We start from the raw sequence: 14,436 nt of genomic DNA on the forward strand, positions 1-14,436 counted from the left end.
AAGCAGCGGCCGCATCAAAAGTGTGCAAATTTAAAATACAAACTGCAACGAAGTAGAGCATCAAAAAGAACCCGCTGTAGACTTACTGCAATTTGAGAGATGCTGACGCGTGAAGGGACAAACTGAGTGTGTTACTGCAGTAGAAAGTGAAGAAAGGCAAACCAAGATGAAAAAAAAGTTAAAACAAGAATAAGACCAAAAGAGACAAGACGGAGGGAAGGCAGAGAAGGGGAGGGGGGAGGAGAAATGCGACACGGCGGGCAGGGGAGGGGGCGGAGCGGGGAGAGGGTGTGAAAGCAGCAGGGGCCTGGAGTGCGGCTGAGGGAACTGAAGAAATGCGACACGGCAGGCAGGGGAGGGGGCGGAGCGGGGGTGTGGGAGGAGTGCGCCTGAGGGAAAATACATGCAAGGCAGGCGGCTGGGGGCATGTGCACGCGCTTTTAAGCTCAATGCGCAAGCGCATTGAGCTTGAATTTCAAGGGCACTGCAAGGAATCGCCACGATTCCTTGCAAGTTGGTTAAAGACTGTTTAAGCCCCCATAGTCTCGCAAGCTCGATGCGCATGCGCATCGACAGGCGAGACCTAAAAAGTAAACACAATATAAGTGAACGAGGTCAAAAACGGAACTGAAAATCCTATAAATATTGTAACATTTTAATAATGAATCACACTCTTGGAAATACGGTTTTTAATTTGACTGCTTTCATACAGTTTATGGTTGGGAAATACCAAATAAAAGCCTTTTGTTTTTTGACGAACAAACATGCCTTCTTCAGGAAGAACCACAGGATATGATGCCCTATATGAATGTATTACAAACGTGTTTATATTGTAAGTGCTATATCTAATTGGTTGCCAAGGTGATTCTTCTTGCACAGAGGAAGAAGATTATATCCATGGCTACTGGAATTATGAAGTACAGAGGCGTCTGCGTTTTCTGCTTAGTTATGAATTTACCCGGCAAAATCCACCCTCTAATGCTTAATTTGAATTGCAGATTTCAGTAAGAAATTTGAAGACCTTAAACAGATCACAAGTGCCTAAAAAAGGCACAACCCCTGCCTCTGCGCTTTGGCAAACTGTTTGCCAAAGTTAACTCGTCGACTTTCAGTTTATGATTGCTACATTCAGGGCTTTAAGAGGGCCGGGTCTCATCGGTGCTGAGCACCGGCAGTTTTTTAAAGGGGGGCTCGAAACGGGTCTCAGTTTCGGGCTCTGTTTTGTGCCATGGCACAGACGGTCCGTTTTTTTCCGGTCTGCATTGACAGCCGGCACATCGATGTGCACGTGCTCACACTGCTCACTTCTCCTAGTGGAGAAGTCACGGCATGACCTCATGCAAAGTGAGCGTTGTAGGGGAAGGGAAATCCTTTAAAGAGAGTCATTTTCTCTCTGGATTTTCCTTCTCTTTTTTAAACTTGGGAGCAGCAACAATGTCCTGGTGTCACCAGGGCTTTAAGTGGAAGCTTTTTCAATATTATATACAAGCCATAGTTGCTGCTTATTTATCCTATGCAACTAACAACCATTGACAAAGCCAACAGTCCTCACTTCTTGTAGTTACAATGTTACTTGTTGTATCATAAATCTGGATGAATCATTCAGAAACAGTAAAATACAAGTCGGGCCGCACACTATGCTAAACACAGATGTTTTGCCTACGTGTTTAAGCCACGCCTTAAATTACGTTGGCCACGCCCCTGTGAGAGACCCCTCAGTTTTTTCATCCAACTTAAAGCCCTGGCTACATTCATATGTTCAACTGGTACACATGAGGTCAAATACATACAGTAATAATGTTTTAAAATGTCAAAATAATGACATAATATTGCCATAGATTTGAATATGATGCATTAATCCACATCATTTGTCTTTTATTGATGCATAATTTAGTAAAACTTGTTGATAAACGTGATCCTTAGTTACCGCATAACTCCAGGGGCTCTAATTATAGCACTGGGTGTATACAATAGGGAAAACGCTGGAGGAAGCCTTTTTTTGGTCGAGAAATATCATCCGTTTAAATACATGGTGTTGGTGATCGTCGAGCAAGTTTTCAGTATCTGGACATGCCGTTCATCGTGCCTCCTTCAGAGTGCCATGATTGACCAGTTACATCGTTGTGCACAGTATTATATTGTACTATACTGTGGCATTTATATAGCGCTTCACGCCGTATAGTGAGCGGAAGCACGTGATCGGGCCGAGGCGCTCTACACCGTGGGAGAAGGTGTGGTTACAGCTGGCATCAGCTGCATCGTTTTGTGAGGCCAAGTGCGATCTCAGATCTCTTCTCAATCGCCTCAAAATAAAACCATAGTTGTATCTGAACCGAGGAGCATAATATTTATGTACACATCCCCGTCTCTCTGTTATTTATTTGTTTCCCCCTTTGGGAAGAGCATGTTTTAGTTTAGAAATCAACATAATTAGCAGGTGACTGAGTATATGTCATTAAGCAAAGCAGCAATTAGATATACAAACACTCTCTGAAGGGCCGGGCAATTAGCATTTCCGTCTGTGCGGCATCTCATTAAGGAGTATGATAACAAGGCTAACTGATTTCCACAAGGTGACACCTCTGAATGATCAGGGTGATGCTGAAAGGAGGGTGGGTGGGGGGGCGCGGAGGGTGGGTGGGGGGGTGGGGCGCTCTGCATAAGGGGGTGCTCCCCTGGGGGCCTAAGATTCATTACAGAAGGATGTGCTGCTCTCAAAACATTGTGTTTTTTAAAGTTGGACCACTGTGTGTGCCTGGTATGTTAATAACTGGGTGTGCAGTGGAAGTTCCTGCGCAACACAGGTCCCTGCAGTGGAAGAGACCTCGGCCACCCAGGGAGTCCCTGCTCCACCTGTCGGGTGACTGACAGCACACCCCGCTCTCTCGTCCGGCCCCAAAACATTTGAATATGGTTGCAGCAGCCATTCATCAAAAGGGAGGGAAGAGGAATTAACGTCCAATCAGTTCCCCTGAATCGATACTGTGGCAATCAAAATGGGAAAGGACACTGGGATCTACTATAACCATTGGTTATAATTGACAACCCTCATAGACGCTTAGATTATTACGATGCGGTGTATCTTTTTATCCGCCCCTTATCTAGCGTCATGGCATAGTCATTGGGTAGTCAAATGACGTGCTGTATGCCTGCCTCACCCGAGGCAACCTCTGGTAAGAGTAGAAGTGTCCAGGAATTTTTTGGGGGACATCATCAGAGGAATGTGCCAAGCGCGGAAAATCGAGACGCGCGCACTTAGGATCCGGCCCCCCGGGCCCCGCCTCCGGCCTCTTGTGGTTGGGCGGCCGGGTAGTCCAATGGGCAACCGGCCGCCTTTCACTTCCGGGTCACGGGGGTGACGCACTTCCGGAGTGGTGGGGGGGCGGAGACCTGTGGCCTATTTAGGGTCCAAGCCCCGGGGCCTTGGTCTCTGTCCCTGTTACCACTCCAGTCACCCTGACCCCACGTCGGCCCTGATGCTGGCTTCCCCCCTTCTTCGGAACCCCGACCTTCGAGAACTCCGAGGCGGGACGAGCGTGGCAGCTGCAAGAAGAGGGGACCGTGTCGCCAGCAGGTGAGGTGGGGGGTGCGCTTCGGGGGGGCCTGTGGGCAGCCGAGGGGTGAGGGTTGTAATGTTAAGGGTTTGCCCTGCTTTGCGGGCCTCGAGCTGTGCGAAACTGGGGTTGCGGCTGCCGGCGGGGCTCCTCGGGGCGTACTGCTCACCTCCCTATCGAGGGGGGTCGGGTGCAACTGGGGATGGGCACAGGGGGGGAGAGCAGTAGCACAGGGCGTCCCCAATAGTGAATTGGGATCCCTGGTTTTTTGATTCGCGAATAGCGGCGGCACATTAGCCGCAGGTAAAGCAGCGCGCTTTTGTCAGGGCTTATCGGCAACGTGTTGTGGTACCCCCTTAGTGGTGCAGCGCAGTGGGTGCGGCTCATTGTAGGGGAGTCCAATTTGAGGGATCGCATTGTGCGCTGTTGTGTATATTTTCACCGACATGCTGTTTAGATTGTTATCGTGTTGTGAGATGTTCCCAGCGACCATGCGTGTGTTTCTATGCAGTCGCGCCGATGGGTGCAGGGGTCCCTTGATTGAGCCGTCCATCATAGTGGGTAAATGGCGGGAAAACGGTGCACACCGCGAGTGTGTGTGCGGGGCCAAACGGGCGTGGCTTCCATGCGAGCTCACATGCCTCTTGTGCGTATAATGGGTCAGAGAAAGATCAGAGCAGCTGATGAAGAGATGGAAGCTCCAGGTCACAGGAATAGCACGGGGATTGCCCTCGTGAAAGTCAACGATGCAAAGGCCTCTATCCAGCATCACAGCTGATTTTCGCGCTTGGCAGAGTATCACGTTGTAATTCAACAATTGCTGTGTGTGCGTCCACCTAATGAATCGAAGACAGAAAAGTGTGGTCATTTTGTTGTGTTGAAATTGTGTGTTACCCTGCGGAAAGGTGTAATGATGCTAGAGACCTTGAGTGATATATCAGGTTAGATATGAGAGCAGACCAAAGCAAGGCGTCTACATTCGCAGCGCTTGATGCTCCTCATTACATCCGCGCAATAACGTGGCAGATATTTCAAACCAACGCTTTAACGAAATATTTTTGTTTAATGGATCGGAACAAATGATTCACACTTGCGCGTGACCCCCCTTTCCATGTGAATCGTTGGACGAAGTTTGTTTGCAAGTGTCATGTGTGTGTTCGAGTGCTTGTCCCCGCATGCCATGTTTCTAACCTGTTCCGTATAGAGTTAAATCAACTGGACCTGCTGGTCCATCCAAAGTTCAGGCTCCGTTAGGGGAATAGGATGGTGAGAGACAGTACTCCCGATGCCTCAGGCAGGTGTGAGTAGCGCGTCCGTTGTTCCCGGATACTGGTAGACAGCTTCGCTGTTATACTGTCATCCTGCATAGAGAGCACCAACATATCTGTCACTTTTACACACTTTGGAGAGGAACCTGGAACAGACTGTCTTGCAGTAATTCTTTTCTTCAGTCCTGCCGTGCACTTACCGAATAGACTTCTGTCAAATGGCAGTCCACACTCCCCTGCCATTGTGTCAGGTAGCGCCTCGAAGCATTCATTTACAGCAGAAGTAATGGCATTGTTTGATTAAGATGACTGCGCCCATCACACCTTGTGCGCGGTTTGCAACACACCGGCACGCTTTTCACAAGTGTCTTTCTGGTCTTTTGTTTGCAAGCAATCCAATTTGGCGGCGTGAACTGAGATACTCACGTGGGTTCAGTGGTAGAATTCTCGCGGTCCCTTGGCTAAATACAGGTCAGTCACGCAAAGTAAGAGAGCGGGACATTTGCGCCTAGGGGTAAGACAGGGGCCAATTTGGGCAGGTAGTGTATACCGGAGTGAACATGCGTACTCGCCAAACACCACTCCTGTTGTGGTACACTAATCTCACCGAGCACAGATTTACTCAAACATATACCCTCTTTTGGTGCAGACAGGATGATAGAGGCTACTTAGGGTCATCCTGGTGAGTGCACACTGGTCTCACAGGAACTCATGATGTTACATGGACTCTACACAGTTATTGCTAGAAAGCAATAAGCCGTCCTACAGTACTCTCCCATCGTTGCCTTAGAGCCTCACAGTGTGGTTTATTGCATGCGCCCTCTATGGTTACGATCGGAACCTTACAGGCTAGGGCCTGGCACTCTGGTCTCATATCGAAAGCAGGGAAGTAGAATATGCCCCATTTATGGTACAATCAGAAGAATAGATTCCTCAAAGATCTCTTCCATCCTGGCAGACTGGTGTTCTCAGGCCCTGGGTGATACAGGACATACTACTACAAGTCTATTCGACCTGACCACTGTGCACTTTAGCAACTGCTATGGCAATGTTACCTTTGTACAGTACACAATGTTCATCAATAATATAAACCAATATTTTCACTACATTTGAACAAAACGCATTCATAACATAATTTTCATTCATGATTCATTTAATGTTCAGATATTCCCATATTCGAACGGAACAAACAACATATTACCATTCAATGTATTCTACTGGTTTGAACCTTGCCCTATGCATTTCGGGGTAATCTGGGTACAGACTATATAGGCTCACGCTGTCCTGATCAACGCAAGGTGGTGTTTTACATGTCTCTTCTACAGATAGAATGGATGGTTTGCACAGCTTCTAATATCACTGCAGCTATTGGACACTGGTCTCATGAGCCCAAGGGGAATACACATCCCACGGTGATGCCAGTCAGTTTAATCAGAAGGATACAGACCATATTGAGATCACACGCTCCTCAAGCGCAAAGTCATAAGTTATTACATGGCTCTTCTAGAGATGCAGTGCGAACTTTACAGAAACACTCACCTCACCCCAGGCATTGTACACAGGCCTCACGTGCCCATGGGGGTGATTTTACATGTCCTCGTTACAGTTCAATCAGCAGACCTGATCTCTCTCTCTCTCCTCTCAAGCGCTGGGTGATGTTTATTTATAAGTCCTTCTACAGACATAATAAAACGTTTACAGGACAGTTGGCAAATTTTAAGTTTAATCTATTATCACACTGTCCTCACAAGCACAGCGTGGTGTGTTATAACACACCTCTTTTGTAGATACAATGAAAAGGTTCAGGGCTCCTAGCATCACCCCAACCATTGTACATTGGCATCACAGAGCCTACGATGCTGCTTTTGGTTGTCCTTTTTAAAGCTTAATCAGAAGGTGATAGGCCATCCACAAGTGCACCGTCCTCATAGGCAGTGTGAGGTATTATTACTTATCCCTTCCGCAGATACAATGTTTACAAGCAGCCAGCATCATTTCATCCTCGACTGTGATATTAAAATAAAGAAAGGCAGGACGGGAAACTCCCAGACAGGGAGAGCGCTTGGTCTGCATGTCATGTACAATGAATACTTTGGGCACTCACTCAGCCAATACTTCATATTCAGCCTGGGTGGCTGTTAAATGATGCGTGCAATTTGGTCATGTCGGCGCCTAATTTTCCGTTTCCCTCCTATGCATTAGGTTGCCCTACCGAGAGGGTAGGGGTACGGGGGGCACTCTCCTGTTGGCAGGCGAGCAATAGAATGTCAGACATGATACAACGCGGGGCGAAGGGCTCCGGATCATGGCCGTGAGCCTGGAATGTCTTGGGGAGACGGCTCAAGAAGGAATTGGGCCGGGTTGTGCTCAGCGGAGGGCCGCTCGCGTCACGTTCTGTACCGAAGGATTGCGGGTGAGGTGAGGTATTGCAAGGAATGGCCCGGGTTGTGCTCAGCGAAGGGCCGCTCGTGTCTCATTCTACACTGAACTATCCGGTGAGGTAATTTATTGCAGGGATGGAATCCGGTGATCAGGCACTGGTACGAATGCTTGACCTAGAGGGTTGGGTTCTTTCATCCAGATGAGGGGGGAGACGGTAAGCTCTCTACTGTAAATATGGCCCCGGCTGGGGAGGCTCGGGCGACTAGTTACGAGTCTCCTGGGTCCCTGGGCAGCCTGGTGGTCTGAGGGCGGGCCCCTGGGGAAGGCGGACAAGGATCAGACATTTGGGGCCCAATCCTCATAGGCGCAGGGGTGTTGCACCTTGCGCGTATGCTCAGCAGGGAAGATGCGAGCTAGAAGGCACTTCGTGCTGGAAGAGGGGGGAGACGGTAAGCTCTCCACTGTAAAGATGGCCCTGGCTGGGGAGGTGAGGGCGACAGGTTACGAGCCTCCTGGGTCCCTGGGCAGCATGGTGGTCTGAGGGCGGGCCCCTGGGGAAGGCGGACAAGGATCAGACGTTTGGGGCCCAATCCTCATAGGCGCAGGGGTGTTGCACCTTGCGCAGATGCTCAGCAAGGAAGATGCGAGCTAGAAGGCACTTCGTGCTGGAAGAGTAGAATCTTGCTGAGGAAGATAGTGGACGTCTAGGATAAAAAGTTTATTGAGAATTGGCAAGGTTGTGCTCAGTGAAGGGCCACTTGCGTTATTGCCATGACCAGATGATCTCAGGGTATCACCACGATGGTGTACAGCTATCTGATTTGGGCACAGATAATTTTATCAAAGAACTTTGGTCGGTTACTCTGAGCGCAGGTGGGGAGGGTGTCAGACCTGAGGGCCTTGGCCACCCTTATGGCGGTAAAGAGACCTGCGATCAGTAACAGTGACTAACACAATGGACGGGAGTCCGCCTTGCGTACTCCATTGGCCAGCACCGAGGGGGGATATGGTAAGCTCTCCGCTGGGAGGAAGTTACCACCGGCTGGGGAGGCTAGGGCGACAGATTTCGAGCCTCCTGGGTCCCTGGGCAGCCTGGTGGTCGAGGGGTGGGCCCTGGTAATGGCGGACAAGGATCAGAGGTTGGGGCCCACCACTCTAAGGGGCAGGTGCGCGGCACCTGGCGTAGGATACCCAGTTGCGAGATGCGAACCAGATGGGGCTCCTCCCTTGGTGCCGGAGGACATGAGAAGAACCATCATCAAGTCGTTATTAAAAGTGTGATTTTGAAATATCAGTTATGCATGTAAATTGCTTGTCATGTTTATGCATTGTTTGTGAATAAACATGGCCGTTTTTTATCCCACGTAAATCTCATGGTGATTTCATTGTGGGCTTGCATGTTAATGTCAGATAGAGGGAGGTGGGGACAATACTGGGGGGTCCGGGTCCTAATGTTTTGAGCAGTCAAAAAGAGTAAGTTGAAAAAATTAAAAAACAGTGTCACACCGAAACCAAAATTTATTTTAAAGAGGTGGGCACTGATGATTACAAATATTTGGGTATATTAGATAATCGAGTTACTGGATTATCATATGTCTCTTATGGGTTGGTCGACATGTTTCAGCTCACCTGGGCCCAGCCGGGTCTATGGAGCTTTCGTCAGGACAAAATGGGGGGGGGGGGGAATTGTACTCACACAACTTGTGTAGTTTTCAAATATTGTATGGAACTCTCATACTGAAATTTCTTCGTTTTAAGTGAATTTCTTCTCATCAGGGATGTAGAGAGTCGCATTAAAGAAGTGGTCCGTGCCACGTTTAGGAGTCTCTTAGCTCCTAGTGCTGACTCTGCCCACCATTTTGTCCTGACGAAAGCTCCATAGACCCGGCTGGGCCCAGGTGAGCTGAAACATGTCGACCAACCCATAAGAGATATATGATTATCCAGTAACTCGATTATCTAATATACCCAAATATTTTTAATCATCTGTGCCCACCTCTTTAAAATAAATTTTGGTTTCGGTGTGACACTGTTTTTTAATTTTTTCAACTTACTCTTTTTGACTGCTCAAAACACCATTCCTCTGATGGTGTCCCAAAAAAAATTCCTGGACACTTCTACTCTTACCAGAGGTTGCCTCGGGTGAGGCAGGCATACAGCACGTCAGTTGACTACCCAATGACTAGGCCATGACGCTAGATAAGGGGCGGATAAAAAGATACACCGCATCGTAATAATCTAAGCGTCTATGAGGGTTGTCAATTATAACCAATGGTTATAGTAGATACCAGTGTCCTTTCCCATTTTGATTGCCACAGTATGGTTGCAGCAGCTACAAGGCCATTGGCACCAACAAAGCCGAAACCGGGAAGAAACACTTACTTTTTTCACTGCACCCACATGACAGCATGAATCCTAGAACGACCCCCTTCCACCTGAAGCTTGGCCACACTCCTGACATTCAGAAAGAACTTAAGACCCTCCTTTTCTCCTTCCTCCTCCCAGCACCCGAAACTTTTCAAATACGCACATAGGCCAATCTGTATTCCTTCACCTCACCAGAACATAGGGATATATCTCTGGTCACTAATGCATTTACTGTTGAGATGTGTACTACCTGGAGTTGTATCACAGAGAGTGCACCGGGGGTGCAACGGGCAAGTGCCTCCGCTTTGCTTAACCCTGGGGCACTTTGGTATTACAGAAGGGGATGCAGATGCTTGTGTGGCCCCCTGCGTAATACAGATAGTGCGGGCGCACATGTAGTACCAGCGCAATCATTGGAGAGTGTTCCCTCATTTGCATGGGGGAATGAGGGTATCCCTCTGTCTCTGCGCCCGCCCCGTATGAATGCAGGCACTGAGGCAAACATGCCCTTAGAAGGCACACTGAAAGTGGCGCATCCTAAATGCAGATCTCTGGTGGGGAGATAGGGGGTCCCATGGACCCCCAGACATCCCCTTGCAGGCGTGACCAGTCACTCACTGACAGCAGTGCATTGACCATAATAGGACATACTTTCCTTGTTTGTGCCCAGAGCACCTGTTTTAAGGTGCGCTGTGGCGCAAACAAGGAAGGTGCGCTTTAATGGTAATACGGACCCTGGAGCTCATAGTAACGAAACCTGATGCTGCATTATACACTTTGCCCCAGAGGCATAACGAGAGTGTGAACACACTTTCTGCGCCCTCGCTGCACAAGGGTATTACAGAAGGGGCTGTAGACGCTTTTGCATCCCCTTCTGAAATACTGACAGCAGTTGCACACAAGTAGCACCAATGCTTTCATGAAAGGTGTTCCCTCATTTGCGTGGGGTTGTGGCCCCATGAAAATGAGTGATTCACTTTGCCTCTGTGCTTGCGCTGTATTAAAAATGAGGGTGCAGAGGCAAATATGCCACTATAAAATGGTGGTGCACTTTCAGTACGCCTCCTAAGGGCAGCCCTCTGGGGGGCGAGGGAGGGGGTAAAGGGGGGGAAGGGGACGCATGGACCTCCCAGACATCCCCTTGCAGGTGGGCACTGCAACTGCCTGCAAGGGGATCACTTTCCCCTCTGAAAAGTGCAGGCAGCATGCTTGCATATGGCCATGTCTGAACTGGGGTGGTGGAGTGAGATAAAGAATGATGATGGATTAAACCCAGATCAGTTGACTGGGGGTGAGTGCTTGCAATGTTCAACACTCCGTCCATCATCCCCTTTGGTTTTGCTTTGTGTGTACGCATTAAGTCTTATTCTTGCACTCACAGCAATAACAGGCCCTCAGTTCCCAACTGGAGCCCAGGTAAGTAACCAAGGCGCTAAAATAGGCTACAAGCGTGCATGGTACATTCAAAACAGCACGAGGTTCGCAGTGCCGCAGGGATCTGACTGCACAGCACTAAAACAACTCCCGTGTGCGACCCAGCCACGGACTCACATGTTATCCACTGGTAATGATGAGCTGCACGGATTTTATTCGCAACAAATAAAATACTCGGCTTCCTTTCCAGTATTCAGAATTAGTCCGTCGCTAAGTTGAAATAATTCTCGTAAAGCCTGCCAATAATGCGGGCAATCAATGCATAAACACGGACAATAATACCCACTTGTAGGGAGGAGCAGGCGGTAAAATGGACTACAACTGCTGGGAAGCCTTTTCTGTGAATTTCATGTCGGCAGTTGGCTTTAGAAAACATGCTGACCGCCTGCAGCGTGATGCAACAGAGTTTTCATTTGGCACAATATTATTTATGGACCACAAATCATTTTTTGGGCTTTGGAACACAGATGTAAGCAACGAGTGGCGGAGGCGATAAGAATGGAGCTGGCTGTGTCTGGATGGAGGAAGAGGGTAAATCAGGCTGGCGAATGTGAAGGTGGAAAAAAGAGACATTAAAAAGATGAGACGACCACATCAGTTGCACATACTGCAAAATACCCAACAAACAACAGACGTCTTACCTTCGTGTTTATAGGTCATTTCTTGGCAGCCAGAAAAGTAAAAGCAGACCAGGGCACAGAGGCAGATGAAGAAAGAGAAATATAAAACGAGCAGCACGTACTCCATGGTGCCAGTGCGAGGCTCCCGCGTCGGCGGTGATGGGTGGTAGATTCTATTTAGTTATGCTTACGTATCGACGGACTAATCTTCAGGCTACTTCAGCACCCCCGAAGCAGGCGAGCAATCTGGCCCAATCATCAAGCACCGGCTTTTTTTTTGGTTTTTTCCCCTTCTTCATTCACTGGTGTGAGTCATTGTGTTACACAACACACCCATTGTCTTCAGTGCCAGATGTGAGGCAGACAAGTGACTGAAAGCAGCTGCGAGAGAGGAGAGAAGCAATCAGACAAGGATGCCACTTAGCCCACGATGGAGTGCGTCTGAGGGTCAGTGCAGTCGCCGAGTGGCCTTGGTGGCTATCTGAAGACGGATACTCCTGATGAGAGGCCCGAGCCCTGAAGGATGGCCAGCGCTGATTGCGCCACGTCTCCGACCACTCTGGCTCCGCCCAGGCCTCACCTGGCACCTGCTCGTGTGCCAGCTGCCTGGCACACGTTCACCGGTCCCTGGGCTCTCATGATTGCTCGGCAGAGCTAGCAACAGTAACCTGGCGTGTCCTGTAAGTACCGTAAACACGAAGAGAACCTACAGCAGGGCCTCCAGAGCAAAGGTGGCTCGTTCCCAGAAGTCCCCAGTCCCTTGCTAAGTCAAAGAAGAGAAGAAAAAACGACCTCAGGATTCTAAGGTGTGTGAAACCACCACTCAGGATAAAAACTGAAATTGTAATCATACGTTTTAGAAATAAGCATATCTTTTCAGGGTTATCTGAATTATTATGTTTCATTTCTGCACAAGATGTTCTGTACTAGAATCATACAAGTAATTTGAGAAAAAAAACGATTAAACATCAGGATTGTTTCAATTGAAATTGGCTCCTGAATTATTCTGCAATCAAAACAGCCAATTGAGAGAAAGTGACGAATTGCAAAAGCTATAAAGTGCCCAATTATCCAGCAATCCTCACTATTTTTGTACAGTTAGCTCCTCACACGCCACAACACCGAGTGTAAAAAATGTAAGTGATCGGTCTTTTAAAAACAAAAACCAATACACCAATGACATTTAAATAATACTACTGAATACTTATATAAACACGTAAAATCATTTGTCGAATTTTTACATAGTTGGTCTACAAAATACTTCTGTGCATCAATTATTTAAAATTTCGTTTACAATTAATATTTGGAAGTTCATGTGTTTGTGACAGTCTATTTCGATCTCCACAGAGTTTCAGCCAATTTCCTTTAAATACACATTTAAAAGTTTCACTCCCCCTGCACACTAAGGGTATTGAGGCCCCCTTGAGCCAGGTGATTACAGCTTCTCTACACGTTCGTGTGTTCATTCTGTTCAGTAGTGCTTTTATTAGTGACTTCCGTTCTTTTAGTAACTTTGGGCATACACAAAAAATATGTTGAATAGATTCATATTTGTATCCACAAAGTCTGCAGTCTCGGTTATCACTTTTATCTTTCCATGCTGGGATTAAGTCTTTTGTTTCCCACATGCCAAGACACAGCCTCATAAATTGATGTTTTAGGGTAGGTGAGAAATAGGCTGATAAATATTCCTGAGGCTTCCTTTTCCCATATAAGCTGATAACCGTCCAGGCATGGTCCTGATCATGGTCCTGTTCCTGAGCGGCTCAGTTTCTGCCTGAGTGCATTTCTGTTGCCCTTACTGCGCCTTTTTCTCCTTTTTGCCGATACCTTATCCTTTTTTCTTTATACTGGGTTGTAATGACCCCCTTACTTTTTCATTTCACCTTTGCTCTTTTGTTCTGCTTTTTTGATATGTCAGTTGTATATATTTCGGGTTTCGGCAGATGATCTTTAGCTGTACTTGAGCTGAACTTGTGCTGGAAACAGCCACCTCCAGCAATAGACTATGTGCGTCTTCTCTTTTGTTAGTGATTTTTTAGTGATTTTGTATTCTTAGATAAGTTTGGTGTCTGTTAATGTATGTAAGTTTCAGTTTTTGCTTTTGGCTTTTGCTTTTAGCTTTGGCAGCCTTTTAGCAGTTTTTTCAGCACAAATGGTGAGGATGATAGTACTCAAACCAACCCACTTCTTGCCTGCTCGGTTTTCCCTTCCGAAACCAGCAAATACCCGAGCTGGTTCACTGCTCCCTGTTGCCACTTAGGGGTTTGCTTTTTTTGTTGTTGTTTGTTTTGGTTTTCCTGTGCTGCAGCTACCAGTGCCTCCTCTAGTGGAGCAGTCATTCACAAGTGGGTCCAAGTTTTTCTAAGTTTTTCAAAAATCAAGTTTTGGAGATTATTTCCCTTTTTGCTTTTTCAAAAGTTTTAGCGGTGGACGGTCTGGCAGTGTGGCAATGAGGCAGCATGTTGGGCAGCGCAAAACCAGGAACGGAGTAACAAAGTAGGGAACACAGACGCAAACACAGGTACAGGACTGCACAGGACCGCCGAGCTGACACACCGGCCTGCCACAGTAATCCACCACTGAGCCTGCTCTTGAGTACGCTCCCCCTGCAGCCTCCCGCAGCCTCACCTCACGTCTTGCATGCGGCCCATTTACCCCCCCGCCTCAGTCGTCTTTACTCAACCCAAGATGGGGAGTGATCAGCGGGGGGCTGGGGCTGGTGCCGAGGCTGAGGGAATCGAGGGAGACGAGGGAGCAAATGGCAAAACGGCTTCAGCGCCCTGCGTCCCGCTTGCGGCATGTCCTCTG

The 14,436-nt window shown here is 48.1% G+C and overlaps 2 protein-coding genes across 2 annotated transcripts in view; both read right to left on the reverse strand.

Annotated features, from left to right (window-relative positions):
* LOC144821445 (uncharacterized) overlaps window positions 1–11,806 on the reverse strand; it is a 33,553-nt gene extending 21,747 nt beyond the window's left edge. Inside the window, exon 1 of the mRNA XM_078678491.1 lies at window positions 11,647–11,806. Coding sequence (XP_078534617.1) covers window positions 11,647–11,752 — 106 coding nt within the window. The 5' untranslated portion in view covers window positions 11,753–11,806. The remainder of the gene's footprint in view (window positions 1–11,646) is intronic.
* The window catches only part of JAKMIP1 (janus kinase and microtubule interacting protein 1), a 1,395,482-nt gene that overhangs the window by 532,138 nt on the left and 848,908 nt on the right, over window positions 1–14,436 (reverse strand).

Source organism: Lissotriton helveticus, chromosome 2_2 (genome assembly GCF_964261635.1).
Source record: "Lissotriton helveticus chromosome 2_2, aLisHel1.1, whole genome shotgun sequence".
NCBI lineage: Eukaryota > Metazoa > Chordata > Amphibia > Caudata > Salamandridae > Lissotriton > Lissotriton helveticus.